The sequence below is a fragment of the Gavialis gangeticus genome, unplaced genomic scaffold (genome assembly GCF_001723915.1).
Source record: "Gavialis gangeticus isolate Ggan-Ray unplaced genomic scaffold, GavGan_comp1, whole genome shotgun sequence".
In the NCBI taxonomy this organism is placed as follows: Eukaryota; Metazoa; Chordata; order Crocodylia; family Gavialidae; genus Gavialis; species Gavialis gangeticus.
Window position 1 is genome coordinate 153,970,680 of NW_017729032.1, and position 13,152 is coordinate 153,983,831.

At 41.8% G+C, this 13,152-nt stretch overlaps 1 protein-coding gene across 2 annotated transcripts in view; it reads left to right on the plus strand.

The window, feature by feature from the left end:
- CNGA3 (cyclic nucleotide gated channel alpha 3) overlaps positions 1-7,808 on the plus strand; it is a 56,563-nt gene extending 48,755 nt beyond the window's left edge. For both annotated transcript variants that reach the window (XM_019525607.1, XM_019525606.1), the window contains exon 8: positions 4,441-7,808. In XM_019525607.1, the coding sequence (XP_019381152.1) occupies positions 4,441-5,849 (1,409 nt within the window). In that variant the 3' untranslated portion in view covers positions 5,850-7,808. The remainder of the gene's footprint in view (positions 1-4,440) is intronic.
- Positions 7,809-13,152: the final 5,344 nt, after the last annotated feature.

Sequence of the window (13,152 nt, forward strand, 5' to 3'; positions counted from 1 at the left end):
ATCCTTTGACTTAACTGCCTCCGCGAGCTGACCTGAGAATTTCCCGGTCCAGCTCTTCCCCCTGGTTGGATGGCCTATAGTAAACCCCCACTGTTAAGTCTTTCCCCTTGACCCCCTTGTATTTGGACCCAGAGCAATTCAGTCTGCCCCTCCTCTGACCCAGTGCTGTTTATTGAGAATGTGTATTGCTCTTTGACATAGAGCACCACACCCCCACCTTTCCTCCCTGTTCTCTCTCTCCTGTACAGCCTATGGCCCTTGATGTTTACCACCCAGTCATGTGTTGGGTCCCACCAAGTTTCAGTGGGCCCCACTATGTCCAGGTTTGTGTTAGCTATCAGGAGGGCAAGTTCCTCCTGCTTGTTCCCCATACTATGAGCATTAGTGTAGAGGCATTTAAGGCCTCCTGGAGGTGTATTTAAGGCCTCTTGGAGCCTGGAAGTGCTGAAATAGTCTTTTGGGTGTTGTGACTCAAAGACAGCCCTGTGATAGAGAGTCCCCTGGTGCTGGGAATCCCACAACTCCCAGAGTCACTCCCCCATGTTTCCCATTTTAGTGCATTCTCCATGGTAAGGCTCCCCTGCAACCAGAAATCCAGGAAGAAATGGACTCTCTCACTCCAAGACAGTATGCACTGCAGGGCTGCAATGGAGCTAGGGACCCTGGGAGTCCTCCTTTTCTGCTATTTTGTGGTGGGTGGCAGTGACATTGACAAGAGTCATCTCAATTTCATTCAGCAGCCACTAGGCATCTTCAATAGGGTGTTTTGTCTTGGAAGCCCCATTCTTCAGTGTTTCCAGAAGGAAATACTGTGGGATTTCAGTTCAGTGAAACAAAAATGGAATTTGTATTATTCCCAATTCAGGATAAAAACTTTTCCAAAGAATAATGATTCCAGAGCTAAAATTCAGTTTTTCAACCAATTCAAGACTGAAGCAATTTTTTTTAGGCTCATAGGACTATTAGATCCAATTAGGATATTGTCACATGCAGTGCCTCGGGAACTGCCACACAGAAAATGTGTTGTCTTAGCAGTAGGCTTCTCTGCCTGCAGGGGCCAGGCAGTAGACACAGGGATGTGCATTCCTCTTGAAATTCCATAGTAAGTACCACTCAAGTTTTAATGATAGTGATTACATGCTGTTCCCCTTGAAACATTTTTTTAATCTAGGACTTTCAGAGGTGACAAACAGCCCTGCAGCTGCACTGCTCAGAACTCCTTTTAATATTGGAGTAGACTCGGCTTTTCAGATCCCCTTCTTTCCCAGTACACATGTGAATAAAGTTCCCAATATGCAGCTGCATTAATTTTACAGCCTGAGATAGGCGAAAGGCTCACAGGATTGCAGATTGCTTAAAATTCCTTGCTTAAAGTCTTTTGAAAGGAGAAATATCAGCATCTATAAATAACAATCACTACCAAATGTCTTGATCAAAGATGAAGCAAGAATGAAGAAACCCATAAAAGAAATGGAACATTACATAGTCTTTTCAAATGTGTATTGGTATATTTGCAAAATACTGGCATTTCAAGAAGACAATCAAATAAGATTATTTTCAAAAGTCATTTTACTGATTATGTCTAAACAATGACCTCTGGTTGGGTAGTTGGGTATTTGGAGGAAAAGGATGTAACAACTGTTTTTCAGAATGACTAGTGTTTACACAATCAATAGTCTCATTGTGGGGTATTTCATTCAGGGGACATGGAAAGTAACAAAAATCTTATCTATTGGCTATTCTTCTGCTTATGATTATTATTATTAAAACTATCTTGTATTAGCAATGTACATATACCTATTAAATAAATGAGCTGTAGGGCCAAAATCAAATAGGAAGAGACACAATTCAAAACATGCATTATACTATTTTAACAGGATGGTCTCTAGTGCAAGCTTTAACTCCTATGCTTATGGCTTTTTATTTTTAGCAGCTGCCCTTTCATGCAAAATCAAGATGTATATTGGAAATGTTATTGGATACCTCAAAGGACCAATATGATTTTTTAATAGTGACATGTCTCTGGAGAGAGCGGAAAAGTCTGTTTTGAACACTGTTTTTCCCTTTTGGAATCTGGGCCTCATTTCAACCGCTTTCATTCTTCAAAGAAAGCTCAGTTTTTTTCCAGTGTTTATTCCTGGTAGAAAATACTATGCTAGTCATTGCAGTAGTCTATTTGGCACTGGTTGTACAGAGGGCTACCATAATAAGCCTAGCTAGATCTTAGATAGCATTTTGCAGCAGTAGATCTCAAAACACTTTATATGAGAGACAGGGGCCATGTCTACACATATGCTTTACTGCAGAGTAGACTAATTAACTTCAGAGTAAAAGCGACACTGTCTACATGTATGATGATATTAGACTGTAGTAAAATAATTTATGCTGGCATAAGGTGGTACAGTTGGGGACAGTACTATTTTACACCAGGGTAATTTACTGTGATTAATAAATGCATGTGTGGACACTGACCATGGGCATAAATTGCACATGGCCAGCCCAGCCAACCAGGGCCCAAACTCCTGTTTGCTGCTTAGCCACATGGGTTCACACTTTCAGCACTCTCATGCCCCATCCAGCCCCTCTGCCACTCACCAACACCACCTGGAGCCTGGGGCTGAACCCCCATTTCCCCTGCCAGCCTAGGTCTTTTCTGCCTTGGCTCAAATTGTTGCTGTCCCAGGCACATGTGTAGATGCTGCACCTGAGAGTAGTTTACTCCATCTCAAACTGCTTTGTAGTTTATTGCTCCACATTAATTGCATGTGTAGATGTACTCAGAGAGGAATGAAGTAAATTGCACAAGGCAACCCAGTAGACTAATGATGGGACCAGGAATAACACTCAGGTCTCCTGAGTCCTAGTCCCATGCTCTAAGCTTTTGCTTCCCCCAAATAGGAGCCTTAGTTAGTTAATTTTCATTATATTTTATTTAAAAGCTCATATAAAGCCATTTTCAATTTGCTACTAATTGCCAACAGAAAGTCCACCTTGTCTAAACTTTAATGAAGCAAATTTAATCATTTCCATTATTTAAATCCCTTGTTCATTTTGGGTCAAAATTTTGCATGCTCAAAGTCTGCCCAGAAATCACCTTGCAGAATATTTTTAGCAAAATCCCTTAGGCTGTTTTTAAACAAACAACCAAACAGACAAGTCAAATTTTTGAACAAGGCAACAGCAAACTAGTTGATATCCACAGCATCCCACCCATTTGATGACATCCCTGAATACTCTCCCTTCCCAGGCTAACTAACTCCTGCTGCGAGAATGTATATGAGACAGAAAGACTCTAAATGTCTTCCTGAAACATGAACAAAGAAAATCATCTCCCACCAAAAGAATATAACCACTGCTGGTTTAACATTAGGTACAAGCAGAAAATACCATGGATAAGAAAAACAACACCTTTGTAACTTACCCCAACTTTTCTTGCATTCCATTATATGCTGCTTATTCTGAGAATTTAGCTTAAAATATTAAGGCTCTGAATCTCTAGACAGCACACACCTATGGGTGCCTGTAGATGTGCAGGGAGGCTGCTCTGACATACTTTAGTTAAAGTGCGTCGTAATGGACTCAATCAAGTCTGCTGGACTGTGCTACTGAGCGCACCTCCAGTAGCCTCCACGTCTCAGGTATCAGCATCCCCATGCTTCAAAACACTGCTGTCATTGGCACTCCATGTGGAGGCAGTGGGCCAACCCCCTAGACTCTCTCTGGAGGACAAAGGCCTTGTATTGTAAGCTCTTTGTAGAAAGGCCTGTCCTTACCATATTGGTCTGATAATAAATCCGTCCAAATTTCATTTTAAAGTTCAGTTTTAAGAAAAATCAGCTTTAGCCTTAAACTTTAAGTCAATAATTACAGATAAAATCCTTAAACTGCTTTTGTCTTTAACATAATCCTGCAGGACAATCAAATAATCAAAGCTTATCCCAAAGGTTTAGATGCATTAAAATACTAAATTAAGAATGCACTGAAAAATATTCTGATTTGGTATTTTTATTGCATACGTAAAAATACCTCAAGTACAAAAGTCACGGTCCTGATACCCAGTACTTGATTATAGGTTGACCCTGTGTACAAGCTGAGTATATTTTTAGGGTTGTTTTGAGGGGAAGAAAAGTGAACTTATAATCAAAACAACATGGTATAATGCAATAGTTAGCACAGTAAGGCTCCAATCTTGCTTGAGGCCTGTATGATCTAATACTATTTATTAGAAACCTTGTAAAATACCTTTCATGAAACACAACAGGAGTCTATGGAAAATGCGTTCAATCTCCACATGTTTTCACTGTAAGTTTTAAAAGGCAATATTGTTTTCAGTTTTGGCCAGCAAATAAGAGGTATTCAAATATAAATGGCATAGTGTTGCTGATTATTGACTTGTGGCCCATCCTTTTATTTTAACAAGTTTTTTTTTAATTTTTTAAGGCTTCCTTGAACAAGGCCTACTAGTTCGGGATGAAAAGAAGTTGAGAGAACGGTATACCTCAACAGTTCAGTTCAAACTTGATATGCTCTCGCTTGTACCAACAGACCTGGCCTATTTCAAATTTGGTTTGAATTACCCTGAACTGAGGTTTAACCGCCTGCTGAGGTTTTCCAGGCTATTTGAGTTTTTTGACCGCACAGAAACCAGGACAAACTACCCAAATATATTTCGGATTGGAAATCTTGTCTTATACATTCTCATAATCATCCACTGGAATGCCTGTATATATTTTGCGATATCAAAGATGATTGGGTTTGGAACCGACTCCTGGGTCTACCCCAATATATCCCATCCAGAGTATGGCCGTCTATCCAGAAAGTACATTTACAGTTTGTACTGGTCAACACTGACACTGACAACCATTGGAGAGACCCCACCTCCAGTGAAGGATGAAGAATTTTTGTTTGTGGTCATTGACTTCTTGGTGGGTGTGCTCATCTTTGCTACCATTGTTGGTAATGTAGGCTCTATGATTTCCAATATGAATGCTTCCAGGGCAGAGTTCCAGGCCAAAATTGATTCCATAAAACAGTATATGCATTTTCGCAAAGTGAGCAAGGATTTAGAGGCCAGAGTGATTAAGTGGTTTGATTACCTCTGGACCAACAAGAAAACAGTGGATGAGAAGGAGGTTCTTAAAAGCCTGCCTGACAAGCTGAAGGCTGAAATTGCCATCAATGTCCATTTGGACACACTCAAGAAAGTGCGTATATTCCAAGATTGCGAAGCTGGTCTTCTGGTTGAGCTAGTGCTGAAGCTGAGACCCACAGTCTTTAGTCCTGGAGACTATATTTGCAAAAAGGGAGATATTGGGAGAGAAATGTACATCATTAAAGAAGGGAAGTTGGCTGTAGTGGCAGATGATGGTGTAACACAGTTTGTGGTCCTAAGTGATGGTAGCTACTTTGGAGAAATTAGCATCCTAAATATCAAAGGTAGCAAATCTGGTAACAGGAGGACAGCCAACATCAGGAGCATTGGCTATTCAGATCTGTTTTGTTTGTCTAAAGATGATCTGATGGAAGCCCTTACTGAATATCCTGATGCCAAAAAGGCATTAGAAGAAAAAGGACGGCAAATTCTGATGAAGGACAATTTAATAGATGAGGAAGCAGCAAAAGCAGGAGCTGACCCTAAAGACTTGGAAGAAAAGGTGGAAAGACTTGAAACTGCTCTAGATAATCTACAGACGAGGTTTGCTAGGCTCCTGGCAGAATATAACTCGAGCCAACAGAGAGTCAAGCAGAGACTCAATGAAGTAGAGAGCACTGTGAAGAAATATGGAACTAGTCCTTTATGTGAAGCAGAAGGGGAAGCCGCAAAGTCAGAGGAGGAGCAAAATAAATAATAGTTTGTTTGTATTTCTTCTGTTAATATAGAATATTGCAACATGTAAAAGCCATAAACATATATAACTGTGTGTGTGTGCATGTGAGAACACACACAATTATTTTTATATGAACTCCAAAGTATTTTTTTTAGAGTTTTTAACTAAAGTTATATTTTAATGTAAATAGAAAGTTGTTACCTTTCCATTGTTTTTAGAAGGTGGCTTTGGATTGTCACTTGGGTATACTTTTGTACTTCTCACAGGTTTCTTACAAGTCATACTTAGACTGTCTTGACTGTGCTGTCTGCAGGTCCTGAAACATTTAATTTTGTTCCTCTCTTCCCATGCAGTTTCTGTAAAGCTGGAATTATATGTAAAATCATAGTGGACATGATCAAAAGAGGAGAAAGTCCTGTATTGGTACCTAACTTTCCTGTTTGCACATCCTATAACATATGATAGGAACTTACTACACACATGTAATGAGTCCAGACTACCCAAAATCTATATCTTTCACAGCAACGCACTCTGTCCACGTTAAGGAACTTGGCTAACAACAAGAAAGTAGAAGGCAGGGTAGATTTGCACCTTACAGACTAAGTAAAGGAGAGAGAGCAAGAGAGAGAGAGAGCATGCACAAGCTTTTGTGAGCTTTCGTAGTATCCAGCTTACGAACCCTAATATAGACATTATTGACAATATTTATACACACACATGTATATACACACAGACACTTTGGTTAGTCTATAAGGTGCAAATCCACCCTGCATTTTACTTAACCTGGCAGAGTTAACTACATTTCTAATAATGGGAAAGACCTACCTGGTATATACAGCCTGTTACATTGTGTATGAAATGCTCACATACTTAGATGGTACAGACAGACAATTTCCTACTACACTAGACATTGGTAAGTCCTGATAACACAGCCATAGGTGTTTGATGGGTTCTCAGCTCAGCCCTGCAGCTGCTTCACTGTTTGGCTGTGTTTGTGAGGCTGCATTAATTCTTTCCAGTCCCTTCCATACTGAAAATATCCCTACTTAAAAAGAACCTGGGAAGGCCACCACTAGTTGAGGGAATCCCAGCAATATGACTCCATTAAAACTGAGCAGAGACCCCCAAGGGCCTCCATGCATGGGCCCCTAACTTGCTTGCCAGCCTTTGGGATCACTGCTAGTTCTGACGGTAGAAATATTTTTGTTTATTTTGCCTGGGGCCATCCTGATGAAATCATCTGGGATATGTTCTCGAAGGGGATCCTCACAGGCTTTATTTTCTCTCAGATCCTCACCTGCAGGGACTTCTGGAGTGCAAAGTGATCCAGGGCCCTGCTAGGAGGTCTTTCCTGATATTCATCCTAATTTTTCATTGACTTGATTTCAGTTTATTATTACTACTCATTACTCTCATGTGCCAGCCCACACAATTCCTCTTTTAGCGCCTTCAAATATTCAAAGATTATTATTGTGTCTCTGCTTATGCTTTCTTTAGACAAAACCAAGAAAAGAATAGTATTAACTTCTCAACAGGTCAACCCCTTTAGGTCTCAAATAGTCTTACTAGCTCTCAAAACATGCTGTAGATGGTCAGTAGGTTTCTGGCAATAGCTAGCCTTGAATACAACACAACACCCCAGATGCAATCATCACCAGCATCACATTCAGGGCAAAAAATATATTGAGTATTTTTACTGCCACATCACACTGTGACCTCTTGTCTAGAATCTTATGCCATAATCTCATTCGCCTACTCTGAGCCTTATTACCTTACCACTTTTTGGGTGTTTGTCTTTCCTATTGGGTATGGTTTTTGTATTCTCCAGGTAACAGGCCAAGCCTGGTTACTGAGAGTAGAGCTAGGTAGTAGAGATAAAGCTGCAGAGCCACAGATAATGGCAACTAATTAGCAAGTATCCTTTTTTTGTCTGATAAAAAAAAAATCTCCAATTTTGGAATTTAAGAAAGTAACCCAAAAGCCACATTTTTATTTTATCAAAATGAAACACCACTATATCTATAGCTATATAGATATAGTGGTGTTATATATCTGTATCTATATCTATAGCTATAGATATAGCTATAGTGGTGTGCTCTCTATATATATATATATAGAGAGAGAGAGAGAGAGAGATCTATAGATATAGATAGCTACAAAGATATATATGTATATATATGAATATATCTATCTATCTATATAGCGAGATTTTATATAGATATAGACACACACACGCATAAATACATACCCATATCTATATAAGTGGTGTTTAATTTTGATCATGGAAAAGTTTGAATTTTGGGTTACTTTTTTAATCTGAAAATTGGTGATTTTTTTGTTATCAGAGAAAACCAGGTTCCCTGCTAATTAGGTAATGGCCTGCTGCAGCACCCTCTGCTCGAAAGGAGGGAGAGCCAGGAGCTATATAAGCCCATATCCATCGCAGAGGGAAGTCTGATATGGGCAGAGCAGGAAGAAGGAATTTGCTGGGAGCAGTGTAGGGAGCTGGAGACTGACATTGTCTGTGCTAGCTGAAGGAACTCCCTGTACTGAATGGGGAAGCAATATAGGAGACTGGGAACTGTGAGTAGGCCCAGGAGGACTCAAGCTGGGAGAAACCAGAAGAACTAAATAGAAAGCTGGGGAGAGCTTATAGAAAGGCAGCCCAGCTGCACTTGTTTATATATGTTTTTGGCTTCATGTTTGCTGTTTAGGCTGTAAGGTATTGGAGTGGCTGAAGGGGAGGAGAGGAGGCCATGTGACCTGAGATCCAGCTGTCAGAGCCTGAAAGACTGTGCAGGACAGGGCACCCAAGATGATCATTCTGGTTCTTTGGAGACAGCTTCCTAGAGCAATAGCAACAGCCAAGAGGAGCACAGGGTGGTACCTGGAGTGAGACCAGAGTGATAGGGATGGGATTAGAGTTGCACAAGAAGGTGCCACTCCTGCTGCTAACTCTGGATCCTGTTGCATCCTCATCCCAGGATGTGTTGGTTGTCCTTTCCTATGCAAACTCCCTCTTATTTTCTGCTAACATTCCTGCTGTCTCTGGTTTCCTTGTATTAGTCTTCCGTCCTCACAGATATTGACATCCCCTCTACATCAAGGGTGGCATCCTAGTCTCCTTGAAGTCTATGGAAAAGCTCCTTCCACAACAGTCAACCTGTAATCTCATCAAGTCATCTGTTGTGTTGTCTACATGGTTAACGTGGTATCCATTCACCTCTCAGCTCTTGATCCCATTGGTTAGAGAGAGAAACTATTCCGATTCTAACTTTTTGTCTCAAATCTATTTCATTCCAAATAAAATCAAATAAGGCCATAGGATGCTTGTTTGTAGTGTCTATTTCTATCAATGTGTTTGGGGGAAAAGAGGCTAGAAATATAAAGATCACTGTTAAGAGAAAGGAAACTTGCTTTTGCAAATAGACTCTTTAATTGATTAACATTACACCTCTGTATTTCAGCCACAGAAACTGGAAATATGCTGGTTCGTTCTTACTCTGGCTCTTCTTTAATGCTTCATCTTGTGCTATTTCTCTGTTTTGCAATATTTATTTATTTAAATAGCTTGTGCTGTACATGGTACTTGCTCTGGCCAGTCTGGGACTGTTTTGCATATGGTGCCCCCTCCCACCGATTTGGGAGGTGGGCAGTCCCAGACCAGAAGTGAGTGGGGGTGATGCATGCCGTGTGGATCCCAAGCCAGTTGGGGCAGGTGCTGTGGTTGCTGGATCCATTATGAGAAAGGGAGCAGGAGTGTCCATGGGCCTATGGACTGGTTCTGTGCCTGCAGGGCCAGATGAGTCTGACATCCGTGTTTAGAGAACCTGGCTGTCACATGAAAATGACAGTTAATTGCCAACTGACAGACTTGGCACCCTTCCTAATTTAGCATAAATGAACAAGCAATTACCCATAGCGGGTGGCATCCACAGGGTACAATTTACATAGCGCAGTACATCATAGTATAAAAGTACTTGTGCTAGTGCTAAAAGAAGGGGCAAGCAACACTGAGCATAACACCACTTTGATGTGGGTATATGGCCATCTCTCTTCTGGCATCCAAGCTGGCCATTTAATATTAGCTCAGGTATATCTGTTCTGCAGTGACATGACGACATGCATGGCATCACCCCATGGCCTACCTTTGACTGAGCATCCTACTCTGAGTGCATTACATAAGCAATTCTGATCTTCATAATAGACCAGATGGCCGAGTGGCCTTGTCTATCCCATAGAGCACTTGGCTAGGAAGTGCAAGATGTAGGTTCAAACACTGTCTGCATGAAGGGAGAGCGCCTAAAACCCAGCTCTCCTGCACTCTCAGCTTGTACCCTAACCACAGGCCTATTGAGCTAACAGATGGGTAGGTGATTCTCTCTGTCAGCTATTAGCCATGATTTTTGGTGACTAGTATTTCAGGGATGTATACATGCACCTACCTTGCTGGAATGGGAACACAGAGTCAGAGTGGCCAGAGAAGATCCTTCTGGCTATGCTCAGAGTGACCCACAGAGTTATGCAGGGGAATAAGACTTAAAAATACCTGTGGAAATGGCTCAAAGTTAGGTGTGTAACCACTACTTACCCACCAAAAGAGTGGATTTGGGCCCCAGCCTGCTTTTATTACTTCATGGTTTTGCCTTGAGCTATGTCTCCAAGCAGCTCTTTAGTTATGGGAGAATGTCAGTACTGAGGTGGCTTGTGCAAACACTGCAGCAGAAATTTAGATGTCTGTGGGGTTAGGTGGTAGCTGAGCGGAGGTTTTTGAGGTCCCTAGCGGGGAGGGGGGGACTTGGGGACTTCAGTACCTTTTAAAGTTCTGAGTTTTACACTTTTCTGGGGGTTTAAAAAGGCTATTCAAGGTCTGCTTTTTGCTTTCAGAGTTGCATCCAGCAATGCCATTTCCCTCCTTGCAAAGTATGTTAAAATAAACCATTAACTAACTTACCCCCCTCTTCCACAGTTATTTCCATATTTCACTGTCCAACTCAACTCAGTTATTCATTGAAGCCATTAATTCCAAGATGTGGAAATGGAGGAAAAGACAAAAATCACACCAATGTATCTGAGCAGTGGCAGAGAATTATAATGCCCTGCACTCGGCCATTTAGTAGCAAGGGGTTTACTAAGATTTCAAGTTCTAAGACTGAAAAAAAATACACTTTGCAACCATGCAGCCAATGGCAAACCAGAAGTAACTCTGTGACCCTTTTACGTGACAGACCTAAGCCTCTCACTGCCCGGGTGGCATATCGAAGACCTCAGTGGAGTTGTGCAATTGCTACAGCTGACCCCAAACTGGCAGGAACGGCCCAGGTCAGGGCTGTTCAGCTTCTGAGTAGCTGGGGGCTGCATGGACTGCGTGGACTTCCCCAGTCCCTGCTGCTAGGCAGGCTGCATGGACTCCCCAGGTCCTTTTAGGCTGTGCCACCCTGCCTTCAATGGCAGGGGCAGAAAGTGGAGGCCTGAGGAGGATGGGGGAATCCAGAGACTCTGGTGGCAGCAGCAGAAGCAGAGGGGAGAGTGGTGGCTGGGTGGAAGCTCATGGTGTCACCCCTGGTGCATGGCTTGTGGCCCAAGTGCTGCAAGTTGGACAGCCCTGGCCCAGACCAAGCTAGGTGCATTGTGTAGTCATTTAATCTTGGACAAAATAAAAGTTAAATGCTACTGTACTAATCTGATAGAACTTTACACCCACTGCTTGCAAGTGTGATTATCTCCACCAGCTGTAAGGCAAGGGAAAAATCCAGAGTCTCTGAAACCAATTGAACCCACTCTTGTCTTCTTCCAGAGGTGCATTCCTTGAAACCAGCAAGGTGCAATAGGTTTCAGTGGGTTTGATTCAACCTGAAGCAGTCCTACATAAAGTAATTTATATGTAGCACAGTCAAAGGGGGGGGCTTGCTGAATTTAATCTTTAAATGGTATTAATTTATACAGCTCCTGTGTTCAGATGCTGTCAAGTATGGGACGCTGGCTTCGTAACAGCAGATGCTGTATCTCTAATATCTAATATCTATTAAGGTCTCAAAAGAAAGAGGCTTAACAGTGTAGCCTCTCTCTTAAGATGAGAGTGACAGCCTGAAAGCTGCATTTCCCTGCTTCTGGCAGTTTGTTTCACAGCTTGGCTAGCCAAACATCTTATTCAGTAGGTATTTGCACTTGATGTCCTATGTTCATATCTGTCATAAAAACTTGGGTAAATATTTAGATATTTTGCAACAGGCTGCAGCTGTGCAAGCCTACCGAGGAAAAATGGATAAGCCAGTTTTTTTAAGAATGTATTAATTAGCACTATTTATACTTTTTGCATATTATTTACCTAATAGACCAAAACAGCTTGATCTACCAGGTAAATACATATTGCTCTTTCCCCCTTGAGTTTGTCTATTTCTTGTCTAGAACAACATATAGTATTGGCTTCATTCATTTTAAGGGTACAGTTTTTGGAAGGATGGGTGTTACATCCTTTGCAATCTTTCATTGTAAAGCCATGCTTTTTTGTTTTTTGCCTGGCTGCAGCCAGAAAGTTAAAATATTCTGAGTAATGTTCAGGCATCTCAGCATATTATTCTAGAGTTTTGCCTTCTTGCATTTAATTTTATATCAAAACCAAACTGTAACCACTAACACCCAGAACCTACAGCTGTATCCCTGGAGCAGATTTTTATACATGTGCTGAGCCAAGAACAAGGTTCAAAGTATTTTTGATTTTTTCTGTCACAAAATTCAGATCTGACAGCATGTCTATAGCTAATAGGAAGCACAATTCCAGCAACATTTTGACCTATTGTTCTAGCAATGGGCCTGGTGCAAATAAATTTTAATCAAATGAACCAGTTAGTGGCACAGATAGCTCTAAAGGGGCACTTGTACACATCATGAAAATTGGCCTTTTTTGTGGTTTAATTGCATCACACTGTACATGTGTGGGGGTGGGGGTTAATGATTTAAATGAGTTTGCTACATTGCAAACAAAAATACATCCTCATTGGCAACACGTAGGGGGTGCACATGCACCCTGAGATTGGTGATGCACCGCCTGCGAAAAGCACTGTCAATGCTGCTGGCAGTGCCTGTGGGCAGTTGTTGCTTGCCACCCCGCTCCCCGCCGCTGACACCACCACAGCTGCCTGTGGGAGCTCCCCACGCCCCTGCTGCTGCCACCGTCTCCACCACCTACGGGCAGTCACTGTGCCTCCCCCAGCCTCCAGGGGCATGCATCGTTCATGCACATCCTCATGTGGTTTAGTTTGCAATGTAGCTATCTGTAATGTTGCAGCCTTTGATAGCTCGCCCCCCATACTGGGGGAGAGGT